The following is a 26,364-nucleotide window of genomic DNA, read 5'->3' as shown; positions in this document are numbered from 1 at the left end:
GTCTTGAACCCGTGCAGCCCATGTGTGTACATACACCCACAATGCCATTAGATAGGGAGTTCCAGACTTTTGACCCAGTAACAAGGAACAGAACATATTTACAAGTCAGGATAGTGTGTGACTTGGAGTGAAATGTGCAGGTGTTGGTGTTCCCTTGTGCCTGCTGCCCTTGTTCTTCTAGGTGACAGAGGTCAAAGGTTTGGAAGGTGCTGTTGGAGCTTTGGCGATTTGCCGCAATACATTTTGCAAATGGTACTCACAGGTGCCACGTGCATGGAGTGAATATTTCAGTTGCTGGATGAGTGGCACTCAAGCGGGCTGCTTTGTCTTGAATGGTGCTGAGCCTCCTGAATGTTGTTGAAACTGTACCCATCCAGGCAAGTGTGCCACATAAGCCTCCTCCCACCTCTCTTTGTCTGACCCTATTAGCATATCCTTCTATTCTTTTCGCACTTGTGTTTTTCTAGCTGCTTCTTAAATGCATCTATGTTTTTGCCTCAAGTGTCCCTTGTTGTAATAAGTTCTGCATTCTAACCACTGTTTGGTAAAGAAGTTTTTCCTGAATTTGCTATTAGATTTCTGAGTGGCTATCCTCAAGTGGAAACATCTTCTCAAAGTCTATCCTATCAAACCTTCCATATTATTAAAAATCTCTATCAAATCACCCCGCAGTCTTCTCTTTTCTGGAGAATAAAGTGCCACTGCAATTCCTACCGATTATTGATGAACCTTTCAGGAAGGTGGGCACAGATATTATAAACTCTACGCTTGTAATCAGTCAGTCATGGAAATTATGCATATTAGTCAAATACTGCACATCGAGGTATCCAGTAATTATTGTGTCAATGCATTGTTTCAAGCATTTATTTCAGTTGGGTTTACAGAAGACATTATTCTGATCAGTAGTCTAGTTTCAGATATCTCAAATATCTGCTCTTTTGTGGCAACAGTGCCAAGTGAAACCACTTTGTTCGGCTCCATATCATTCTCAAATGAATGTAATAAAAGAATGACTTAAGTATCATATAGGTGTTGCTGAAGTTACCTGTAGTTATATGGACCTGTCTATGCTGACCACAATCACTTAGCGTGATTGTATTCAACCCATTGACAAAAATGCATGCCTTTTGCAATAGGCCATCACCCTGCAACTTTCTGTCTCACAAGACAAGAATGCAAATTCACTGTTAAGTTTGAAATAAATGCAGCTAGATCCCCATGAGCATCTTGTCACTAGCATTACCAAGCATGATGAGGGGAAGTAATGGTGACAATAATGAAGCGTTTTTTGTCTGCATTGCATCATAATTTGTCATCTTTATTTCTGTCATATATATGTATATGGAGTCGCTTGCAGCAAATGTCTCAACATGTTTAGATACTATTGCACCAAAATATTGCTCCCACTCTAGCACCACAAGAATGGTGCAGCAGCACTCTCACCCATCATAATTTGTGCTTTTGACCCCAATCACTTATCAGGGCTAAGGGATATTTGCAGAAATTGCCCAAGACCCTTCTGCCATTTGCAAAGCAGTTGAGGCGCCTGCCTCACAGGGGATAGAGACTGGCTGCAAAGTCTTGTTACAGCATTAGGAAACCATCTGTGGAAAAGGAAGAGTTGAAAGGGTGCAAAAAAAACTTCAAAATGTAGTGTACAAATGATGACAAAGGGAGACCCAATACGATATGGAAATTATTAAGTGACCAGGATAGATAAAGTAGATTATGCTAAAGTGAATATCTATTAGATATTAGGAGGAACTTCTTTACTCAACAGCAATGTTTGGAGTAATCTACCAAGCAGAGTCACAGAAATAAAAACAGATGGACATTCAGAATGCAATTCGATGTTATGGCTGGAGGGTTAAAGTACTGAGGAGTGCACTTTAATTAACTGAGTGACCTTCTCTCATTTTGATTTTTCTTATGTGTTCTTTAGCACTTCCACACTGATGATTCTAGATTGTGGTGGGATGACTGAAATGCTATTGCTTATGTACCCATGGATATTTTGACTTTCCTTCCCATTTTACTCTCTCTTTTAGGTTCTGGTGCACAATCCACCCATGTCCAAACTCTTTTAATATAAACTCTCAGCTGGCTACCAGATAAAACACACAACCAATTGCAATGGCCCTGCTAATTTTCCTTCTCTACCCCTAAGAAACTGCTTACTCTTCACTCAATACCTTCCCTGGTATCACAGCCAAAACTCAGAAATCCCCTTGTTGAGAATTATGGTTAGAATTCTATGGGTAGAATTTAATGCCCTCCCTTGAGGTGAGTTTGGTCACTTGGTCGGACAGAAGGATGGAGGGTGAGGACTTGCAGCCTTTCCACCTCTGCCCCGACAAATTCCAGGGTGGGAAGTCTCATGAACGATCTTCATGCCCCACCAATATTGAGGCCGTTAAGTGAGCAGTTAATGCCCATATAAGGGCCTCATCCTGCCACCTCTGGTATTCACCCAGTGGCAGGGAGGGGACTTATCATCTGGGAAGCCTGAAAAATCAACCCCATCATGGTTGCTTACGGGCTTTCTGGGGAAGTCCTTCATTCAAAGGCACTCAGTGCCTGATCAAGGGACCTGGCATTGGGAGGGAGGGGAGGGGAATCACTGAGAGCCAACACCCAGTGCCCTTGCTGCTGATCACACCCCCTGTGACCTGCACCCCTTGAGCCCCATCCCGCGCTTACCTGTGGCCTGGGTCCCTCAGCAACCCTAGGTCTTGGGCGGGTGCATTGCCAGCAGGAGCCACTGCTCCTGCTAGCGCTGCCAAGCAATGCATGGCTACAGGCCTCTGATTGGCCAGCAGCTCCCTCGGACAGGATTTCTGTCTGGTGTCCTTGATCCCAAGGAAGGCCTGCACTGCCCTAATAATGCCTGATTGGCACTTAATTTAGTGGGCTTTTCCACTGGGAGGCAAAATGGTGCTCTTGCAACTCTTCAACCAGTAGGAGAGACCCGCCATCGCCTCCGTTAAATACCGTCTTATATCTTTTCCAAGGAATCGATTGATTGTTATTGTACTATTTGCAGTTTTTACCAAACACAACATCATCTATCCCAAAATGGGCTAAATTCAGGTGTTTGTGAATAATTCCGGAAGTTATTTTTGTGCTGTTTAAGGTATCACTAATGTATAATACTTATCAATAGTTGCAGATAAGTCAGTAGCAATGGAATGTAAGTGGGCCAGTTACTGGGTGAGAAATTAGATAATGACCCCATTTCAGCACCAACTGGGTGCAGTGAACAATCCAAAAGTAAATTACTGTGGATGCTGGAAATTTGAAATAAAAACAGAAAATGCTGGAAATACTGAGCAGGCCTGGCAGCATCTTTGGAGGAAGAAACAGTTAACTTTTCAGGCCAATGACCTTTCATCAGCATAGGGAAAAGTTGGGGATATAATAGTTGGTGGGTCAAGGCAAAGGTAGTGGTAATGCAACAAGTAAAGAAATAAAAGATATGTCTGGAGTAAGTATAAATAGCAGAATGATGAACCGCTGCCATCTGAAAGCCAAAAGAATAGAAAAACGAGTTAAGACCAAAACCTGCAAAGACAAAGGAAACAAAATGGGGGTCAAAGTTACAGACTGAAATTGTTGAACTCAATGTTGAGTCCAGAAGGCTGTAAAATACCTAATTGAAAGATGAGGTGCTGTTCCATGAGCTTACATCGAGCTTCACTGAACACGACAGGAGGCTGAGGACAGAGGTATCAACATAAGAGAAAGGTGGAGAATTAAAATGACAAGCAAGTGGTAGCTTGGGGTCACACTTGTGGACTGAATGGAGGTGTTCCACAAAACATTCACCCAATCTGCATTTGGTCTCCCCAGTGTAGATCGGGGGCCCAGTTAACTCAGTTGGTTAGAGTGTGCTGCTTAACGCCAGGGGTGTAAGTTCAATCTCTGTACCGGCTTAGGTAATCCTTGGGATCTGCCTCTACTACTTGCCCATTGTGATATCATGTCAGAAAGATGCGCGGAGAGCCATGTTTAGCAACCCTCAGACAACAAAAGAGAGTGTAGAGCAGTCTGCATTGCGAGCAGTGAATACAGTGTTGAAAGAAATAACAGTAAATTGCTGTTTCACCTAGAAGGAATGTTTGAGCTCTTGGACAGTGAGAAAAGAGGATGTAAAGGGCAGGTTTGCATGGAAAGGTGCTGTGGGAAGGGGAGGGGGTGTTGGGAGTGATTAGGAGTGGACTAGGATGTTGTGAGGGGATGGTCTTGTCGGAGATTAATCACACCGAGGCATCATTAATACATAGAAACATCATTTATTACTTGTGCACAAGGGAGAACAATACGAGAGCTATTGTGCCGTCTCAAAGCAGAATACACAAACACTTGCTTAAAAGCATTTTACAACCAATCAGTAAATTTTGCACATCTCAATCCACTTATTTACATACGTTAACTGACCAATCCATATTTTAGTTAATTTGCATTCCTACACAACAGGTGCAGTGCCTACCCACTTGGTTATCACAACTTTGATTACATTTAGCCCGCGAGAGACACGTGGGATGTCTCAGGGCACACCCTACAGTAGTCAGACAAGATGGTATTGTTCTTCAAGGTCGCAGTATTTTTCTCTTAGGCCTAAGAATTTAATTCAATTTCTCCATTAACCCTTTCAGTACTAAGTGGGTTCCTTATTTGTCTAGGCCACCACAGTCGCACAAAACAAGGAAAGGGGAAGGAGAGATATGTTTGGTGGTGGTTTCATGCTAGAGGTGGCATAAATGACAGAGGATGATCCACTGAATATGAAGGCTGGTGTGATGTAAGATGAGGAAAAGAGGAGCCCTAACATTGTTCTGGGAAGGAGGGGAAGGGTTGAGAACAGAAGTGTGTCAAAAAGATTGGACATGGTAGAGGGCCCTGTTAACCACGGCGGGGGTGGGGGGGTGGTGGAATACACAGTTGGGAAAAGGATGACATATCAGAAGCACTAGTATGGAAAGTTGCATAACCAGATCAGGTGCAACAGAGATGGCTAAACCAGGAGAATCGAATGGAGTCCTTATAGGAAGCAGGGTACGAGGTTGAGCTGTCTGTGGGAGCCAGTGGGCTTAAAGTGAATATTTGTTGATAGCCTATTCCCAGGAATAGAGGCAAAGAAATTGAGGAAGGGAAGGGAATAGTCAGATAGACCGTGTGAAGGTGAGACAAGGCTGAAAATTGAAAGCAACGTTGAAACTTTATAGTTTAGGGCAGGAAATAGCACCAATATAGTTATCAATATAGGTAATCTTAGCAACACCTTTTTATTTGGAGGAAGTGATTGGCGTCAAAGGAGAAGTTTCCCAATGTGAGAGCAAGTTCAGTCAGATGGTGCATGAATATTAGTTGGCCTCCATTCAAGGAGGAAGTGAAGAGCTCTCAGACCATCCTGGTGGGGGGATTGAGATGTAGAGGGATTGGGCATCCATATTGAAGATAAAGTGGTTAGGACCAGGAAAGTGGACAGTGACAGAGGACAGTGGAAGAGTCACAGATGTCGGTGGGAAGAGACTGGACAAGGCTAGAAAAAAGAGTCAGGATAGAAAAAAGTCTGTTATGAGGTAGGAACAGCTTGAAACAATTGATCTACCAGGATACTGTTTGTGGATCTTTGGAAGGAGGTAGAAACATCCAGGATGTTTCCTGTGAAAATATCACCCTTCTGTACTGAAAGCCAACATTAGACAAAACCTAGCAAAATACATTTTACCTTTTTTGTCAAATTAGACTTCTGCAGCAGAACCCAACATGTCAGAAACATCTGAGTTGTGGCATGAATAAGGGCCAAGGCCCAATTTTTATAATGGCCGTCTAAGAAGTTGGAGGCCACACAGGGAAGATCTCCAGAGGAGATGAGGCCAGTGGCAAACCTGGAGACAATGGCTTGATGTTTGGTGGTGGAGTCTTAGGGCAGAATTTTACGAACCCCCGTCAGTGGGTTTGAAAGCAAGGGGCTTTTAAAATGCAGCGCATTGCCTGCCCACTACCTACCCTCCCATCCCTGACCTATCTCTGGTTTTACAGAAAGCGGTGGAGGTGTCTGGTAGCTCACCTGCCTTTGGCCTATTGAGGCCCTTAAGTGGCCAATTAATGGCCACTTAAATGCCTCATCTTGCCTTTGCATCCAGTTGGCTGGCAGGTCTCTAAGGTACTTCCTTCCCAGATGAGGGCAGAAGACTCGCCCAAAGCAATTAACTCCCCACCAAATGTTAAATGGCTGCAGGGCAGCTGGTATTTATGGGGATGTGTTCCCACCAACTCTTATCTGAAAAATCCTCCCCATGGAACAAGGGGAGGCAGGGGGAAGTGTCAAAAGAGTTTGCATTTGTCCGTGGAAGGTAGAGGTCAGTTCTTCAGCCAACAACAGCATTGCCTTGTCAGCAGGTTTGATGACGATGCTAGGGTTAGACTTAAGAGAATGGAATGCAGCAGGTTCAGAGGGAGAATGGTTACAATGAGTGAGCAGAGCAGAGAAATTGAGACACATTGGTAGTTCTCAATGAAAACACACAGAATTGGTAGAAAACCAGAGAGAGGGATCCAGGTAGAGGGAGAATACTAAGACAGTTAATAGGGACCAATGTGCAATGGGGACCTACTGGCCAAAGAACTTGAGGCAAAGAACTGCAGGCGAAGTCGACAGCAGAAGAGCACAGCATTATTGCAGGGAATAATCCTTGTGCTGGAACAGGTAAGTTTGAGCCCAATCGAAACTGAAATCTTGGCCTCATTTAAATTAGACTGGTGAGCTATAGACACCTGCAGGCATCTTGTCGCTGAAGCTTACATCAATTTAAGGCACTGTGACAGTCGCCCTCTGGTAAGTCCTAGTAGAGGAGAGAGGTGATTGAGTGGAGGTCAGAAATGGTGTTCAAATTTGGTGTGGAGCCAGGAAGAGTAGAAGCTTTCCTTCCGGTTTCACATTCAGGACGGTATTTTTCACAAAGCAAGCCTTTTTGATTGTGATCTTTAAGGATTGCTGATTAGGCCACATGTAGACATAGAGGAGAATCTTCGGGTCGGCGAGCGGGGGCGGGCCCTGCTCACCGACGTGTAAAATGACACCGTGTCATTCAGATCCTCAGTTCAGCGAGCGCACACCAGAGTTGGCTGCACACCTGCCGAACTGTCAAAGGCCTATTAAGGCCATTTAAATACCAATTAAAATAATTAACTGAGCTGCCTGTCCAACCTTAAGGTTGGCGGGCAGGCGAAGAGCCAAGACGGCCATCGCATTTGCCATGAAACCTCATCCACGGGCAGGGAATGCTTTTAAAGTTTAATAAAAATTTTTACTAAAATTCATTGACGTGTCACATGAGGGGACATGTCTTAAATTTTTTTTAATTAAAATTTTTAAAAATCAATCTAATCTATTTCTGCGTTCCCTGACTTTCCCTCTTCCCCCCCACCCACACATGGAGCATGTCACGCTGGGCGAGCCTTCATTGGCCCACCCACGTAAAATGGCGATGCCCAGCTGATCACAAGCGGCAATTGGCTGCATGCGTTCCTGCCCAACCCTCCCAACGGGGAGAAAAATCTCTCTATAGTTACCTGAATGTCCCCAGCCTGATGCTGGTGTTCCCAATTTTCAGGTTGGCCCAAAATCGGGGAGTCCTAAAATAGGTTATGGGCTGTATCTTAGCATAAGCAAAAGGCCTAACTCCTGTTTCAGGAATAAGCCCTGGACACCTATTCTGACCTTATACCAATATGCTGGGTATCGCAATTCTGGTGCAGAATGTGCCAATACAAGCCATTCACCATTTTGGATTCTTTGGTGCCCATTTAATGTATGTATTTCTTAAATTTGTGGAAGAATTAGTAAAATTTTTCATCTAGAATTATATGATTGAAGAATGCAGCAGAATAATTCCAAGAGAATTTACCTATTTGTGCAGTGCTGTAAAACTTCAGAAATAGGATGATGTAGGACAGAATAAGTTAGATTGACCTGTACCAAAACATTTTAGGAAGTTTTGTGGTGCAGTGGGTAGCGTCCCTGCCTCTGAGTCAGAAGCTCCAGGCTCAAGTCCCATCCCAGGACTTGATGGCCAAAGAAGGTGCATTTATAATGTGGCTAAACAGGTTGATAATCAACCTATAAATCCTTCCAACATATGCCAATGGCAGGTGGTAAGAGCGGGAGAGATTCCCGGTAAGCCATGTGATGGAAAGAAATTTGGAGCCTCTACTATCACTATTCACAGCTCTAGGCTACAATGTGCGTGTAAAAGTGCATGTCACCACAGGAACTCGGACTTCTGAGTGATCTGTAAAACACCACCACCAGCGCTTTAAAAAGTAACTATGTCCTGAGATTATTTATCTCAAAGAGCACAATTTGGTACTTGCAGTGCATTTCAGCAGCAATGAGATGGAAGTAGTAAAGTAATGCTGAAGAATTCCTGGTGCACTGTCAGGCAGCTCTTGGAGGCTAGTATTAATGCTGCACATATTCATGTTAACACAGTATTTTCTTTAGAGGCAGATGATACAAGATTATTCCCATTATGAGGTTCAGAGAATTCACAATAGTTTCATTACAATGAACTTCAAGTTCAGTCTGATTGTCCCTAACTTGAAAACAGCTGCTTTCATACAAGGTCACCACAATGATGCTAATATGTTGACATTATGTTGTTACAGCATTTGAAAAATGTATGTTTCATTTGTTAGTAATTTTTTAAGCATGCATTCGATAAATGCTGTAATACTTGTTTGCAAGGAGAAACAAAAGTGGAAGAATTAAATGCTGTTACTTTCAATATTGTATGTGATTAGAATTTATTATGGGGAGCAAACCAGCGTGGAGAAATATTTCTCTGCATACAGTTTCCCCACAGAACCGCTAATCGAGACAAATAAAAAACCTACTCTGTTTTGTGGACATTCCAAGTAGTCACAACTGGAACTGTACTCGGAAATGTTAGAGCTTTGGAGTGATCATCTTAACAAATGAGGGGGTTCATTATGTAAATCAGCAGCCCTAGGAGGAAAATATAAGCAGATCAACTGAAATTGCTCTTCATCTAATGTCACTCTGTTGCAGTTCCATTTGAACAGTTTTTTTTTACCACACTGAGGTGCCCATTCTTCATGTGTGAAGCCACAATTTAAATGCCAGCAGCATTTGGAAGGCAACAATAAACCTGATCCTGTCCTTACCCAATACCCACAGATTTCCAACATTGATACTGGGCAGAAGCCAGGATCAGAAACTCGAACAGTCTGTTTTCCCTTGCCTATCAAAGAATGATTAGGCCAATTGGTATCAGTCCCACCATCGTCCCCAGCTAAGACCTTCTAATTATGCACAAAAAAAAAGAAATTAACTGTGGAATGTTCCTGGTTTATATGGCTCTATGCATTGTTTCATCATGGGGAGCTATTGTTAAACAATATAACAGTATTTTCAACAGAAAGTGACCTGCATGTATGAATCTGGGATACTGAGGTTGTGCTACACTACCATTTGTCCCCGTTTAAGGTAGAATACAACCAAAATGGTTTGTGTGATCTTATTCTTGTAATTGTCTCAGGCAACCAGCATCACCTTTTTCAAAAAAAACAGATGATTTGGTCATTATCTCATTGCGATTTGTGAGACTTTGCTGTGCACAAAGTTGGCTGCATTATAATGAGGACTACACTTCAAGACTGTTTCATTGACTATAAAGCACTTAGGGGTGTACTGAGGTCGTGAAAGGCGTTATATTAATAAAAGTTCTTCCCTTCTTTCTAAGTAACAACAGTGCTGGAGTTGTCTGTTTATGTGATTGGAACAGCTGAATACAAATTCACAACAATTATTGTTATTGCAGAAACTACAAAGAGGTTTGTTACAACCTAAGTTCTTTATGTTTTGTGCCTCGAATGCCATTCCTGGAGAGATCAGTATAATCATTCATCCATTTGCTGTAATACTGAGACCCCTTAAACGCATATCTCACACTATTAACCCACTGTAATTCTTATGCTGGAGAATTTTGCCTTTTTTTTCAGCAATGGTACACTAGTTCCATGAATGTGATCTGCACCTGGCTAACAGATCGTATGGACCTACAGCTCCACATCTACCAGCTAAAAATCCTCATCAGGCTCGTCAAGGTGAGAAAGCCCTTTTAATAAATGTAGCAAATAACTCTGACTTTTGCAATACTGAATATATGTCCACAGAACTATGCCACCGTTTCACTAATCTCGTAAACCTGTCATCTATTTCAAATGGTAGAGTCTTGGAAGCACTCCAGCCATAATATCATTCACCCATAAACTACTAAAGCTATTCTAATTTTTCAATTAAAGGTAAATAACAAAAGAGGTAACATCCCTTTATATTAGAGATTGTAGCAACTTTGGGCTCAGTTTTGCTTCTTGTGCCAGTTTTTGCCACTTGTCTTTTTTGTGCTGGGATGACAAATAGTCCTGAAGCACTTTTTTCACATTTACTTTCAGTGAAATTGAATATTCTTGAAACACAAATTGGAGTTCTTATTACTGACTATGGGTTAGCAATTTTGGTCCTTTTAGCTCAAATTAAAGGAAAAGGTGCAGTTCCGCTAGTGATTCATAACAAAGGCAGCATGTAACTGAGGAATACAAACATAAAGGTTCCAGGTTTGAATTGCAATCTGCGCTGACTGAATTGCCTGATCTAACTTGTTGTGATATTAGGGCATGCTACAGTTAGCTTCAATATCCCCAAGCAAAGAATCATAGAATAATACAGCACAGAAACAAACCATTCAGCCCATCATGCCTTTGCTGGCATTTTGAAAGGGCTTTCCAATTAGTTCCACTCACCTTCTCTTTCCCTATAACCCTACAAATTTTTACTTTTCAATTATATAGCCAATCTGTCTCTGAAAGTTTCTCTTGAATCTGCTTCCACCCCCTTTGAGGTATTCTAGATCATAGCAACTGGCTACATTAAAAAAAACCTCATTTCTCTGGTTCAGGAATACTCTACGGACCTTTAAAAATGGGAGGTTTGATCCAAATGCAGAGTTCCAGCTCCCGTTTTAACAGATCCAATTATTTGCTAGTAGGGGAAAGGGGGTGGGGTATGTTTCGGACATGTTGTAAACCCAAACTCAGCATGGCGATTTGAACTCAGTTCTGCATGCAAACAGACCCCATTTTAGCTAGTCCAAGGGCCTTAACCTATAGTGTGGGAGTCATGAACTGATGAAGTAGACATAAATGCTCTTGAAGGGTGAATAAGTTCTGTATAACTGTCATGATCTGAAGTTTTTTAAATGCTCCACTCTTGAAACTTCAAGTAAACAGGCTTCAGCTGTCAGTGAGAGTTTAAAAAACACAGCCTGTGCTGGTTAGCTTTGATTGACAGGCATAGGTTAGCAAAAAAAAGTAGCGGTTTCAAGAGAGGTCTTTGTTGACATTTCCCCAGTGGCTATCATTATGTCATTATGAATGCTTGGTGGAGTTTCAAAAGCTACAACTATCTTAGGGTATTCTCAGTTCACAGTTCGATCGACATTTTAATGAGGCTATTAAAGGATTACTATCTTTGGTGTGGCTTGTGAATAGAAGTTTGTTTTTTAAGAGATTAACCACTTGAGTTTTAAAAGTTTTGAATGGATTTTATGAATGGGAGTTTTATTCACTATCAAGTGCGTTGGAGTGTGAACTTTATTAGATTGTTAGAAGTTTATTTTTTCTCATCTCCGCATGGCTCCACATGGTGCTTCCAAGACTCTACCATTTGCCCATGGTGGATACTGGGTGAGTGGCTAAGGAGGTGGCATGGAGGGGCAAATGGCCATGGGGGGATGGGTGGGGACTTGTATTGGAATTTATTTGGCACGGAGGGTATGAAGGACCATGGGTGGTGATGGTGGGGGTAAGAGGTGAGCACTAGAGGACCTAACAACTTCTAAAACAACTGGGACAAAGTCCCAGGGAACCAAGATGTAACTTCTAACCAGACCACCTCGGCACTCACCCACTCCCTGAGGCCACCTACATCTGCTTTAGGGGTTGGCAGACACTACCCCATGTCGGCTAACTCCAACCACACCCTTTCCCCCCCATCCAAGTGAAAATTGCACATTTCAGGGTACTGTTTACTGAGACGGGTCTGGCGAGTCGGGAAATTTCCAAACTCCAGCTACCCAACTCAGTAGCCAAAATCCAGCCCTATATCCTTTAATTACCACGCCTCCTCCCAGTAGAAGGAGTCCTTACTTACTCTATCAAACCCTTTGTATTTTGAATATCTCTATCATATCTCCTATTTATCTTCTCTGTTCCAAGGAGAACAAACCCAGCTTTTCTAGTTTCTCTCCATAACTCATCCTTGGTATAGTTCTAGTAAATTTTCTCTGACCGCCTCCAAGGCCTTGACTTTTTTCTTATAGTGTTGTGCCCAGAATTAGCCACAAGATTTAAGCTGTGACTTAACCAGTGATTTATAAAGGTTTAGCTTAACTTCCTTGATGTTGTATTCTATGTCCCTATTTACAAAGCCAAATATCTTGTATTTTTTTTAAACAAGCTTATCAACTTGTCCTGCCACCTTCAAAGGGTATAGAAGGGTAAAATCAGTCAGGTTCCTGTTTCTGATAAATATTTATTGACCTTTGTCCTTTCCTCCCCCCTTTCTGAAGGGATAACTTGCCAAAACCTACTAGCTAGACTGACACATGGAGCTCGCCTCTAGTGTGAGATATTGGATGCAATCTACTTTTTCAAGAGAGATAAAATCCCTCATATTTTCCATTTTCATTGGTCTCCTCAAGTCACACATCGTAGACAGTATTGCACATGGGGGAAAAAAATTCCATGCATGATGTTCTAAAGTTAAAGGAAATGTATGAGGATAATTTTAACTTTTGATGAATGTAAGTTAGTGGTATTGGATCAGTTACCCCTTATACACTTTGTCCCATTTTCCTTTTCATTAGAAGTGAACCTTGGGTAAGATGTATAACAGCCAGCCTATCCAATATTGCCCTGGAATAATTAAACCAATCAGATGCTGCAATAGTTTATCTCTGGATGGATGAACTTAAATATACAAAAATGCCATCTTCATCCGTCATTATCTTGTGATCTTCTGTAAATAAATGAACAAGCTCGAGAGACTTTAACCTACTTTCGTTAAAAGCAAAAAACTGCGGATGCTGGAACTTTAGTTCCTTTTTTAAAAGTTAAGCACAATCCTACTGTTTATGATGCTCATGTAGAAATTCCAGCAATGTTTTTCAGACAGTGGTTTGTATGCTGGATCTATAGTGTCACTGTAGGAACAAGAGCCTCTTATAGCCCCAGTCCAACTTATTGCCACCTCATGGCCCCCACTCATCCCCAAGGCCTCTTCTAGCCCCGATGCTAACTCATGTCAGCTCTTGACTCACCACCACCACCCTTTGCCTTTACACCCTCAATGCCACATTACCTAGTATCCACCATGGGCAGCCACAGGAACCATGCTGAGATGAAACAAAATTAAGTTGTAAGTATCTATTATAGACTTCACTATATAAAAAAATTCTCATTCGTGAAAGGCTGTTCAATATATTTGAATCCCCTCAAGTGCTTAATCCCTTATAAAAACAAACATTTGTATTCATAATCCCACATCAAAGACAGCTAATCCTTTAATAATCTCTTGGAGCTGTCAATTAAACCATGAATTTACAGCCCCCTTCTGTAATAATGCCAGGTTGTGGAAACAGTCAAGTGGTAATAAAGCTATAATGATAGTCCTTTGGATTATGTCAACAAACATCTATTGAAACTGTGAGAACAGATTTTTTTACTGTCACATACAAAGTAGGCAGGTTTTTTTCAAACTTTAAAAGGCAGGGGATTTAAATAACTTAACAGATTAACAGTTCTACATACTGTATATGTCCTTCACGAGAATTTCTATCTCCACCATAAAGTCCTGGAACACACTATGGGTTGAGACCATTCCTGGAGTGAAAATCGGATCTGCTTGTCCCATACACTTGAGTTTAAATGGCCCAGCTGATTCATAATTCATGGCTGTGCATTTCATAACCCATCCCTTTCCATTAAGCAAACATGGGATCTGCTGAATATGAAGGCAGGACTTCTAGATCAGACTCTCATCCACTATTTTTAAAGGTTCCCGGAGTCTTCCTGACTCTGCGAAAATCCAACATTTCTGTCTCTCTCCCATTGTACATTAACCAATGAAAGGGCTATCACCGTAGTAAAAATGTTTTTTTCCCCCTGCAAGTGTGCTTCCAGCAGGAATTTCTGAGCTTAAGTGTTGCATCATGTTGTGAAAATGAAATGAAATACATGAATTGTAACGTATATTGTGTATGCTTAGCACTGGTAGTGTTGGGTGAGAGTTGTTTAACCATTGGGAAATTTAGTTTCAAAACTGCAGAAAATAAGCAGAGAGATTAGGTAAAGCATTGCTTCAAGTGCTTCAAGGGAGCTTTTGTGAGTTCCTTTACTGACCATTTAAAATTATAAATAAAGCAAATGTTCAGTTGAACGTAGCTGTATTTTAGTTCTCACAAAAGCTACACACTCCCTGTGACAGCCTTGGCTCAGTTGTAGCATTCTTGCCTCTTAGTCAGGAAGTTATGGATTCAAGTCCTTCATCAAAGGCTTGAGCGTATAATCTAGGTTAGCCTCCCAGCGCAGTACTGAGGGAGTGTTGTGTGCTCACAGGTGAGTCCGTTGAAGTAATTCAACAAAAGATTGCTGGCCCAAGTTTAAAGGATTGGCAGCAGTGCCATCTTTTGGATGAAATGTTAAATTGAGGTCCAGCCTGCCCTAAGGTCAACATAAAAGATTTTATGGCAATTATTCAAAGTAGGAGATCTTCCCAGTGTCCTGACCAATATTTATCCCTTAACCAGCATGGAAAAATAGATTATCTAGTCATTATCATATTGCTGTTTAGGTGCAAAACTGCCTTCCACGTTTCCTACCTTACTACAGTGACTACACTTCAAAAGTACTTCATTGGTTGTAAAGCACTTTGGGATGTCCTGAGATCATGAAAGGTGTTATATCAATGCAAGTCACTTCTTACTTTCTTCCTAACTCTAACCCTAATAAACTTTCTAAAAAATCTAAAATATTTTCTTTTCACTCATTTTCCATCACTATTTCCATCACTCTATTCCATCACGTTAAACTACCATACATAAATTGCTATTCCTAATCCTATTTCTTAAACATACCTCTGATTGGTTCATTCTTCCGCATGACTCACTTAATTGCTGGTACTCCCAGCTGCTGATTTGCATGCTCAATCTGCAGAAGGTGCAGCTGGCCCCCATCTCATCAACATCTGTGTCCAGTGACAGTGTGGCCCTGAACAGTTTAACTCATGAAGGATGCCATAGGATCAGGAGAAGTTAAAGTTTCCCCGCTGCATCTCCATGATATGACCCTGTTCACAAAGCGCAAGTGAGCTGCCATCAGCCAGACAGGAATCAAATGTTCACAGATGCAATGTGAGGATCTGTGGTGTCTTCTCACTGCATGTTGCCATCATCCTCCACGGATCTAGCAGTTATGAGGGCCTCCCGAGCGTGCCTGCCTCATCTGGCCAGAACTGTCATCCTCGCCTTTGAGGACTCCCTCACCCTTGTCAACGTCATCCTCATTGGAGGAGATGTGCAGTTCCTCCATCTCCTCCTCAGCCAGCTCCTCTCCCCACTGCAGCGCCAGGTTGTGAAGGGCACAGCAGGGAACAATGAAGCGTGACACCCCCAGTGGACGGTATTGTAGGGCTCCACCAGATCAGTCCAGGTGTCCCTGACCTCATGGATGGTTTTGTGACATCCCACAGAGGTCATCTGTGGAGCCCTGAAAGGAGCCACTGACATAAAAATTAAGTGCAGTGGTCACTTTCATGGCCACTGGCAGTGAATGCCCTCCATGTCCCCATGGCACCAAATTCTGCGTCAGGTGGCAGATGTGACCGACCAGTTCCCTGGACATGCAAAGTCTTCGACGGCACTGGTTCTCGGTCATCTGTTGGAATGACAAGCACCATCTATAGACCCTGGGTCTAGCTAGGCACTAACCAGCGACGGCTTGCTGTGGCTCTTCAGTGCATGTGCGGGAGCCCCAGCTGCCCCTTTTCCTGAGGGTGCTGCTCCTCCCTCTGTCCAGCTAGGCACCTCTGTCACTCTCTTCTCCTTCATTTCCATTCTCTCTAAGCCATGAGGCATACAGTTAGCTCACCAGGCTCCATGATCCTGATATACTGCTCCTGCAGAATGAAAGAGAGAGACGCGTGGATTAGCTTGGGTGCATAAAGAACCTTTCTTGGTTAAATCTGCAGGCCTCTTAATGCATCCCAGAGAGTGCTGGCCACCACCTGGATGGCTAGAGTTTAGTGCACTGCATGGCTGCCCAAAACCCCACCCACTTCTGCCCCACTCCACCTAACCGATTGGTGGCAGCTTTGCCCACTGGACTACATGCTGTGCTCTCAGTTCAAGTGCAGGCATTCTCCTAATCCACACTGCAAGGCTGCACTTTTAGCTTGAACCATGGAAGAAGACTGGTCCAAACCTGAATGACCTTGCAAGGGACTGTGAGCGCCTCCACCAGTGACTGCTCCATGGCCAGCTTTCGCAAGGAGATTATACAATGTGCCCAGTTTTCCAACTGTTCTGCAGTCCACTAAAATGCTCATTAGTTTGCAGTCTGTGCCCAAGGGGTGAAAGATTTGGAGCATTTGGTGGCACTTTCAGGCCTCTGCATTGCTTGAGTGTGCATTTAAGCTGGAAACCCAACTCCAAGTATGTCAATGTGGCTGCATCTGAACTGTCTCAGTAGCAGAGGAATGGTTTTATACAATGTTTCCCTAATGCGTGGCCGATTCCCTCACCCCCCAGCCCCACCCCTGCATGTATATTTTTATTCATTCATGGGATGTGAGCATCGCTGGCTAGGCCAGCATTTATTTCCGCATCCCTGAGTGCCCTTGTGCAGAGGGCATTTAAGAGTCAACCACATTGCTGTGGTCTGATGTCACATATAGGCCAGACCAGGTAAGGATGGCAGATTTCCTTCCCTAAAGGATGTCAGTGAACCAGATGGGTTTTTACAACAATTGACAATGGTTTCATGGTCATGGTTAGATTTTTAATTCAAGATTTTTATTGAATTCAAATTCCACCATCTGCCGTGGCGGGATTCGAACCTCAAAATTGCTGAGAGCACACAGAGAGAATGACAGAACTCTGTGCCGCTGGCCCAGGACATTCTGGCAGCAATGATAAGCCCCTCAAGGTGCGGGCATGAATGATGTGACCAGTGACAGTGAAGACACACCATCAGTGTGCTGGGACGGTTGCACAAAGCACAAGGAGGAGGACCTGGACTGAAACACCTGCCTTTATCTTGTGCAGTGACCAAGGTTTCACATCTGAGAGACACGAACACTGCTTGTCAGAACAAGGAGCCATAGGCAAGGAGACGTTCTTGGGAATTTATTAACAAAGTGAACATATGTACAAGTGATTAACACCCATGCCCAGGCTGTGCAACTACATCTTCTTAACCTTCCTAACCCTGCTGCAACATCCACAGCAGAGTTGGAAGCAGCCTACTAACTGCTACGCCCTGTCTATGATGACCGCGACTGGCATCTTCTGGAGGGCTGAGACCTGGAGGACCCAGGCCTGCTTTTGCGGTTCTGCTGTGTGACAGTGGCACCCTCCTCAGCCTGTGGAGCTAGAGTCACAGGAAGAGGGGATTTGGATGGGTGGACACTCCCGAACTCACCTGGGTGGATGGCCCCGGGGTGTGCACCTGCTGACCTTCCTCCCTTTGGATGCCTGAGGGCCTCTGGCTGACTCCTTGAGGAGAAGGGGAAGCTAGAGTGAGATCGAGCTGCCCCGCACCCGTCTCGCATTGGAGGCCAATTATGGCATCAGCAATGGAGTTTAGCCCATGCAGCAGTGCAGGATCAATGTTCTGGACAAAGGTTTCCATGGTGGCTGCTATCCTACCTCAATCCATTGACATGCTGGCACTATTACCTCAGACTGAAGGCGGACGGACTCCACCATCGTGCCTTGCAATGTGAGGAGCGCGGCGGACATCCCTTCCTGATGTTCCCTCACTTGCCTTTGCAGCTCCAGCAACTGAGGTATAACCAATTCTAGAGGCTCATCATCCGACTCAGACCCAACAGATTTCTTGTCTCCAGCAGTCCTCCGACTGCCTGATTCCTGGGAAGTCCCTGCCTCCACCTACTGTGGATCAGACAGTGAGATGTGCTCACCAGATTGTGACCCCCAAGGCTACTCTAAAGCTTGGTCCCACCAAGGCGTGTGTCTCAGCACTGCTGGAAGGTGTGGGTGAGCGCTGTGACAGCTCTTCAATTAGGGTTTCAGGAGATTCCTCTTCTGAGGTATCTTTGGAGCTTGAGTCAAGGACCTGGGTCGTGGGCTGCCTTGGCTCTCTTGCAGATGTACCTACAAAAGCAAGGAGAGATAATTAGTGCATGGCAGTGGCCTGTGAAACAGGACACATCACTTATGGCATGGTTGTCTGATGGATGTTGCACTGCTGAACCCTTGCTTGATTGAGCACCGCCAACCAAACCATCAACACAGAAATGGTCCAGATGCTTACTGGCCAGCTGGATGTCTCTATTTTCAGTCCACAAGGATCTTGATTTCAGGCATTTCTCCACAAGATTACAGCCTCTTCCTCTTATTGTGTGCCAGCTTGTCCAGCATGAATACAGATGGAGAGTGTGTAAACAGGACGCCTACCAGGCCAGATGACAAGTATGCCCGAGATGTGTGGGTGGTGAATGGTGCCATGGACGAGATGAGGACAGTGAAGGTGTGTGAGAGGATGAATGGTGATGTCCCTTGAATTGTCAGTGAGTGAGATCATTGTGGATATGTGATGGGTTTGTAAATGTGAGATTTGAGAGTGACAAGAAGAGTGACATACCCTTGTGGAAGGGAGGAGATCATTCATCCTCTTTTGGCACTGGGTTGATGTCCTCTTTTGCAGGGCATTGGCATTGACCATTGCTGCCACAGCCTCTAAGCTGGATTGGTGATTTTTCTGCCCCTCCTGCGGCCAGAGTGGGGATAGAAGACATCATGGCCAAAGCGTTCAAAAGGTGTTCCTGGGATGCATCACTGCATCAGGGCCTGCAGTCTTCTTGCCTTTCAGGGCCATGTCTTCTGTGCAGCAGTCCTGGGTTGGAAGTACTGAGAGATATGCACATGGCTGCACTTTAAATACAGTGCCCCACGTGAGGAAGCAGTGAGGTGACAGCGTGGCGAGCGAATGGGAGGCTGCCTGCCAGCGAAACAGCGTGTTTCCTAGGAATGCATAATTAATGAGCCAGGGTTGGAACTAAATGGCGTGAAAAACCGCCATTGCGGCTGGCAGGTAAACCGTTCTTTTTCTCACTCGCTACTGCACTTAGCGTAAATCTGGGACGATTTCGCCCCTAGAGATTTAAACTTTCAGTTGATAGCTAAAAGAATGACACAACAAGATTTCACATTATAACGTCCTTCTACTGTAACAAATGACTAAAAGCACTATTAACTAAACTCAACTTCTTTTTCTGGGCGGCTTATACTTTAAACTACAGAAAGGAACATTCCCCTTTTATACTTAAAACTCATCACACTCTCCACAAAATTGCAGTCCTCCTAGCAAACAGTCCACAGCTGCTCCCAGCTTCCAATGGGTTCAAATTTCCCTGTTTTGCTGAATAGTAACTTTGAGTAACAGCCTCCAGACCCTTCCCTTAGCTTTTAGAGAGTTTCCTAAATCCACTGCCAAGAGTAAAGCCTGTCCCAATGATTCTTCCCCTCTGGTCATGACAGGACGAATCTTCCGGAATCATTAGATGGCCGTGGAATGAATTTCTTTGACTGGAGAACATCTCCCTCCTGCATCCAGCTGTGGCAGTTTGCAAAGCCAAGCAACCTCTTCTCTCTACTGACCACATGAAACAGCTGCCTGTCTGATATTCGTGGATTTTCGGGAAGCCTGTGGCCTGATCTCAAAAATGGCTTCCTGTCCACTACCCCCACGGCAATGTGAAACACATTACCCTTGCACCCAGAAGAAATGCTGATTAACTACTCTTGATGCTAACTCTCTTTCATCTTTGAAGTAAATGGACAGGTGACAGACAACTGTTTACAACCTGACACTTTCAACATCTTTCTGAGACTTTGGGAGACTCAGAGTCTACCATTATGAACACTCAGTTTGCTGCCATTGTCTCCAATCATGAACACCATATGCCATTGCTCCAGGAACGCAATCTGGGCCTCCCTTTGATCTTTAACCACCCCAGGTCTATTGTCAAGCAGAAGGCAGAACATGCCCCCACCCCCTCCATTTTACCTTAAATTAGAGAGACAGTTCCAAAACATAACTGAAGTGTTTTGTCACTTCCTAACAATTAAGAATACACACACAGCTATCTGCTTCTGAACTCTAACTTCCTGTATGAAAAAAAAAGGTTCCTTTATTCCTTATTCTCCACCAGAGGGCAGTACATCCGGGACTTAGCACACCCTACTGTCAGGGTTTATTTAACAATCCTTTTTAACTAAACTGTCCTTTTACAAAAAAGCATAAACATTAAACACAAACATCACATTTCCTCCCGCTTTAGCCAGGAACAAATCGGTCAGGTGGTTTGCAGATTTGCTTTCATCTAGAGAGGAGTGTTGTCTTAGGTATTTCAGTTTGTTTGCTTCAAAATGGAAGGTTCTGTTGTTCAACTTGTATCTGTTCAGGTTCAGCAGTTACAGCTACAGGTGCTACAGGTTTGTCAGTTGAATCAAATCGGGTTTCACCAACTGGAGCCGATGTTTCCCAGAAATCTTCCACTGTGACTGGAGATCCCTGGAAATTTGGTTCCTTGGATTTAGCTTTTCTAATCTGGTCAGTGTGTCTCTTCCAGATTTCACAGGAAGGTTCAACATCTTAGGGCAGCGGTCCTCAACGCTTGATGATTCTTCCCAGGAGCCACTTTGGTATCCCATAGTAATTTCAGACCCAAACAGACTGATCTAGATTAAGCTGGTTTACTTGTGTCATGTGACCTTTTCTGATCAAGTTGCCTTGAACCAATGTTTCCTTTCAAATCCGGACACAGCAAATCCATTCTGGTATGCAGTCATCTTCCAAACATCAGTTCAGCAGGTGATACACCTGTTGTTGAATGTGGAATGTTACGATATATCATCCAAAAGTTCTTCAGCTTCAACTTCCAATCTCTTTGCGTCCTCCCCTTCAATATGGCTGTTTTGAATGTACGGACAAAGCACTACATTTCACCATTTGAGGATGAGTGGTAAGGTGAGATCAGAATCTGCTTGATCCCATTGCTTTTCAGGAATGTTTGAAATTCACATGATGTGAACTGTGTGCCATTGTCAGACACAATCTGTTCCGGTAATCCAAAAGTAGTGAACACATTCCAGAAAGCATCAATGTTCTTTGCTGAAGTAGTTGACTTCATGGGAATAACATGAGGCCTCTTTGTGAGGGCATCCACCACAATCAGGAACGTATGTCCGAGAAGTGGTCCAGCAAAGTCCATATGGGTGGTCAGGCCAAGCCCAAGGATGTAATGGAGCAGGTGCAGGAGAAGACTTCATTTTACGGCATGGAAGGCAATCACTGACCATGCCTTCAATGTCTTTATCCAGGTGTGGCCATCATACATGTAGACAAGCTAATGCTTTCATTTTGATGATTCCCATCTGACTGAGGTAAAGTTTTTCTAATTCTCGTGTTTGGAATTTTGGAGAAATAACAACTCTGATTCCCCACAACAAACAACCGTATTGCAAAGTCAGCTCAAATCTACCCATGTAGTAAGGTTTAAACTCAGTAGTCACTTCTTGAGGTACGCACAAGCCCTTCTGTATGTACATGTAATCTTTGAAGAGCACAGCATCCCTCTGTGTTTCAAGACAAATTTGATCCGCTTTAACGGGTCACATGTCTCTCTGGTTCACATTGAAAGCAGTAACTTCACTTTGGGCTTTGGAGCTGTGATGTAACAGAAGTCTGGAAAGTGCGTCCGCATTTCCATGATTTTCAATAGAGCGAAATGTAATTTCGTTCTGGTAAGCAGATAAGATCAGGGCCTACCTTCGTAGATGTGCAGCGGCGAGCGTCAAGGTTTGTAACTTCAGGCTAAGCAACCAGGTCAAAGGCTTGTGGTCTGTAATTAATGTGAATTTACACCCATACAAATATTAGTGGAACTTCTTGACTCCATAGATTAGTCTCAGAGCTTCCTTCTCAATTTGGGCATAATTTTGTTCTGCTTTGGACAATGTGCATGAGGCGTATGCAATGGGCTTTTCACTGCCATCAGGAAATCTGTGGGAGATGACAGTTCCAACACCATATCCAGATGCATCACAAGCCAGGCTGACAGGTAACTTTTCTTTGAAATGTTCCAGGACTTTAGCAGAAGTGAGCTCTTGCTTGAGTTCCTTGAAACTTTCCTAACAGACTTGTGACCAATCCCATTTTGCATTCTTCTTCAGCAGATTATTCAGTGGTGTTGCCTTGGTAGCCAAACTGGAAATGAACTTGCCGTAGTAATTCACAAGTCCCAAAAACTAACAAAGCTCCCTAACATTTTTGGTCTGAGGTGCATTCACCACTGCCTCCAACCTTCTGGGTGAGGTTGAAGGACCAATTTTGTTGATCACATGTCCCAGGTACTCCACTGAGAGCTTCAGGAACGAGCATTTGGATTTCTTACAGCAGATGCTGTATTTTTCTAGACTACGCAGGACCCTGCCTAGGTTTTCTAAATAAGTTGGGGAGGTTTTTCCCAGTGATGAACATGTTGTCTTGGAGGCAGATTACGCCAGGGAGGCCCTGCAGTATTTTGTCCATGGTTTGCTAGAATAAGGCTGGTGATGACGTGATTCCAAAAGGAGTCGTTTGTATTGAAATAGACCTCTGTGTGTGCTGATGGTTGTATACTTCCTGGAATCTTCACTCAGCTGCATTTGCAAATATGCCTATGATAGGTCAAGCTTTGTGAATAATTCACTTCCATTCAGAGCAGTGAACAGGTCCTTAATTTTCAGTAGCGGGCACTGATGCGCTTTCAGGAAAGGATTAATTGTGATTTTATAGTCACCACATATTCTGATAAACCTGTCATCCTTCAATACTGAGACTATTGGAGCTTCCCACTCTGCATAACCAACTTTCTCAATTATCTGAAAGTTTTCAAGTCATTCTAGTTCCTGCTCGATTTTCTGTTGCATTGACTAGGGAACTGAACTTGGTTTGAAGAACCTTGGAGAAGCTTCAGCTTTCACAGCAAGTTTGGCTTCAATGTGTTTAATAACTCCAAGACCTTATTTGAAGACATCAGTATGCTTGTCTAACAAGGAATGCAACATGGGTTGCAATGCACTTTATTTATTTTATTCCAGTCCAGCCAAATTTCTTTTAGCTAGTTCCTGCCCATAAGCGATGGACGATCCCCTTTCACAATAAGTGGCAACCTTGCTATTTGATTTCCATATTTAGCTTGAACAGATATTTTTCCAAGTATACTCACAGGCTTACCAGTGTAGGTGCTAAGCTGGAGGAGGGTTTTCTCCAATGGGCATTTCTTAAACATTCTCCCATGTCTTCTCTGAAGCAATAGTAACAGATGCTCCAGTGTCAACCTCCATTTCAACCATTTAAGGCAATGCCAACTTTTAGTCCTTCATCTAGTTTCAGATGAGACTGAATGCAATACAATTGCTCTTCTGCATTGTCGCTGCTAATTTCATTTTCTGTCTCATCTGGACTTCCATTACTTCTGTATTTTGTTTCCAAGTAATGCGTCTTTTTAAACTGCCTGTTTATTTTCAAGCGCAATTTGTCTGTGCTGCTGTGATGCCCTTTTCTTGGCGGTACTGCTTTACTGTGATCAGCCTTTAATCTACATGTACCCTGCATGTGTCCTTTTTCCCACAGTAGTGACAATAAGTGGTTTTCCACTTACAGGCTTCTGCATTGTGCCCTATTCCATTACAGCGGTAACACGTTTGAAAGCGAGTATACCCTGACTTTACTATTTAACTTCGGCATTGTTAGAACGTGCTTTCAAATCTCCAGCTTGTTTCTCTGCCATTTCTCTGCTTTGCGCAATCTTGAATGCTTTCTTCAGTGTCAACTCTTGCTCCGCTAACAATATACACTGGATTCTTTCATTTCTTAGTCTGCAAACCGAGCGATCATGCAATGCTTCTTCCAGGTCACCTTTAAAGTCACAGTGTTCCACTAATTTTCTCAACTCAGCCAGGAACTGGGAAACTGACTCACTTTCATGCTGTTCTCTTCAGTAAAACTTGAATCTCTCGACAATCATTGCTGATCTGTGATCAAAGTACTTTTTCAAAAAGTCCACAAGCTCTTTAAAGCTTTTATCTGCTGGTTTGTCAGGAGCAAAGAGATTTCTCAGTAAAGTGAAATTTTTCATTCCAATGACTATAAGAAACACTGAAGCCTGCTTTTTCTCTTCAATATCATTTGCAATGAAATACTATTCTATTTGCTCAACATAAATTACAAAGTCCATACTAGCTAGATCAAAAGCCTCTAAAGGCCCTAATAATGATGATCCCAACCTCATCGCTATTTGAAGTGATTTGTCACTTCTTAACAATTAAGAATACACACACAGCTATCTGCATCTGAACTCCAACTTCCTGTATGAAAAACAGAAGTTTCCTTTATTTAGGTTCCTTTATTCCTTATCCTCCACCAGAGGGCAATACATCCGGGACTTGCACACCCTACTGGCAGGTTTTATATAACAATTCTTTTTAACTGAAATGTTCTTTTACAAAAAAACATAAACATTAAACACAAACATCATAATAACATTCTTAGAGAACCTCATAATTGTAACACCCTGCCACCCAACTGTCTTCCCACTATGCCCTTAACCAGTAAGGTCTTTAAAGTGCTTATTGCACCATGTTGTTTCTCACCAATCTGCTTATAACTAAAGAACCAGTTTCCACACCCACCAAGTTCACTGCCCATGCTGCTTCTGAACTTCATGTGTGTGCCCATTCACCCACCAACCCACCCCCCACCTTTCCCCAGCCATAAATGTTTACCTCTCTTCAATCACTTAGGAACCAGCTTTAAGCCTTTTGAAAGAGCTTAGTGCACTTTTAGTGTGCACAGTCAGGAAACACACAAATGGACAGGGTAAATACAGAATTGGTAAACGCTTTAAACTAGTAAGAGGGGGAGAGATTTACAAGAAATGTAAGCAAGGCAAATGTAAACAAAACAGGGCAGGAAAACATAGGAAAGAATAAAGTAAGAGAGGACATTGATAGAAAGAGCATAAATAGAGTTATCGAACAGAAGTTTAAAAGATGTTTAAACAAATTGAGAGAAAATCCTATTTAAAATGAGTTAAAATGTCTGTACTGCATTGCATACAACACCCATAATAAAACAGGGGACCTGGAGACAATCATGCAAATTACTGAGACATGGCTACAGAAAAATCAGGACCAGGAATTAAACACTGCAGGGTATAACATATTTAGAAAAGAAGAGGGGGGAAAAAAGGGAAAAGGAGTAGTTGTATTTATTCAGGATAACAATGGCAGCAGAAAAAAGGGACATAGCTATCAATAAGACAGAAATAGAACCCACATGGACAGGGATAAAAGGTAAAAACAGAGCAGTTACACTAAAAAGTGTGGTCTATAGACCACCTATTAGTGGGAGGTGGAGGAAGAAAAATGCAGACAAACTAGAGAATTGAATAAAAAACAGAATAATAATCATGGGGGATTTCAACTACATAATATTGATTGGAAAGAAGAAGTAGGGAAAAGACTTCTTTCAAACTCAATATGTAAAAAGCCTAACAAGAGGAGATCCATTGTTGGATCTAGAATCCATTATTAAGGCGGTAATAGCTGAACATTTAGAAAATTGGGGAGAGTCAATGTGGTTTTGTGAAAAGAAAATCATATTTGACTAATTTATTAGAGTTCTTTGAGGAAGTAACAAGCAAGGTGGATAAAGGGCAACCTATATGGTGCTCCTGGATTTTTAAAAGACATTCAATTAAATGCCACATTAAATGTTACTAAACAAATTAAGAGCTCGTGGGTTAGAGGGTAACATATTAGGATGGATAGAAGATTGGTTAGCTAACAGGAACCTGAGAGTAGGCATAAATGAGTAATTTTTGGGTTGGCTAGCTGCAACCAGTGGAGTGCCACAGGGATCAGTGCTGGGCCTCAACTATTTACAAAGTACATCAATGACTTGGATGAAGGGACCGAATGTATGGTAGCT

At 43.0% G+C, this 26,364-nt stretch overlaps 1 protein-coding gene across 2 annotated transcripts in view; it reads left to right on the top strand.

The window, feature by feature from the left end:
* Positions 1 to 26,364, top strand: part of cadpsa (Ca2+-dependent activator protein for secretion a) — a 563,574-nt gene that overhangs the window by 527,327 nt on the left and 9,883 nt on the right. For both annotated transcript variants that reach the window (XM_041192084.1, XM_041192085.1), the window contains one exon: positions 10,030 to 10,134. In XM_041192084.1, the coding sequence (XP_041048018.1) occupies positions 10,030 to 10,134 (105 nt within the window). The remainder of the gene's footprint in view (positions 1 to 10,029; positions 10,135 to 26,364) is intronic.

This window comes from Carcharodon carcharias, chromosome 7, assembly GCF_017639515.1.
Source record: "Carcharodon carcharias isolate sCarCar2 chromosome 7, sCarCar2.pri, whole genome shotgun sequence".
In the NCBI taxonomy this organism is placed as follows: Eukaryota; Metazoa; Chordata; class Chondrichthyes; order Lamniformes; family Lamnidae; genus Carcharodon; species Carcharodon carcharias.
The sequence above is the reverse complement of the archived record's forward strand: the minus strand, read 5'-3'. Positions and strand labels throughout refer to the sequence as shown.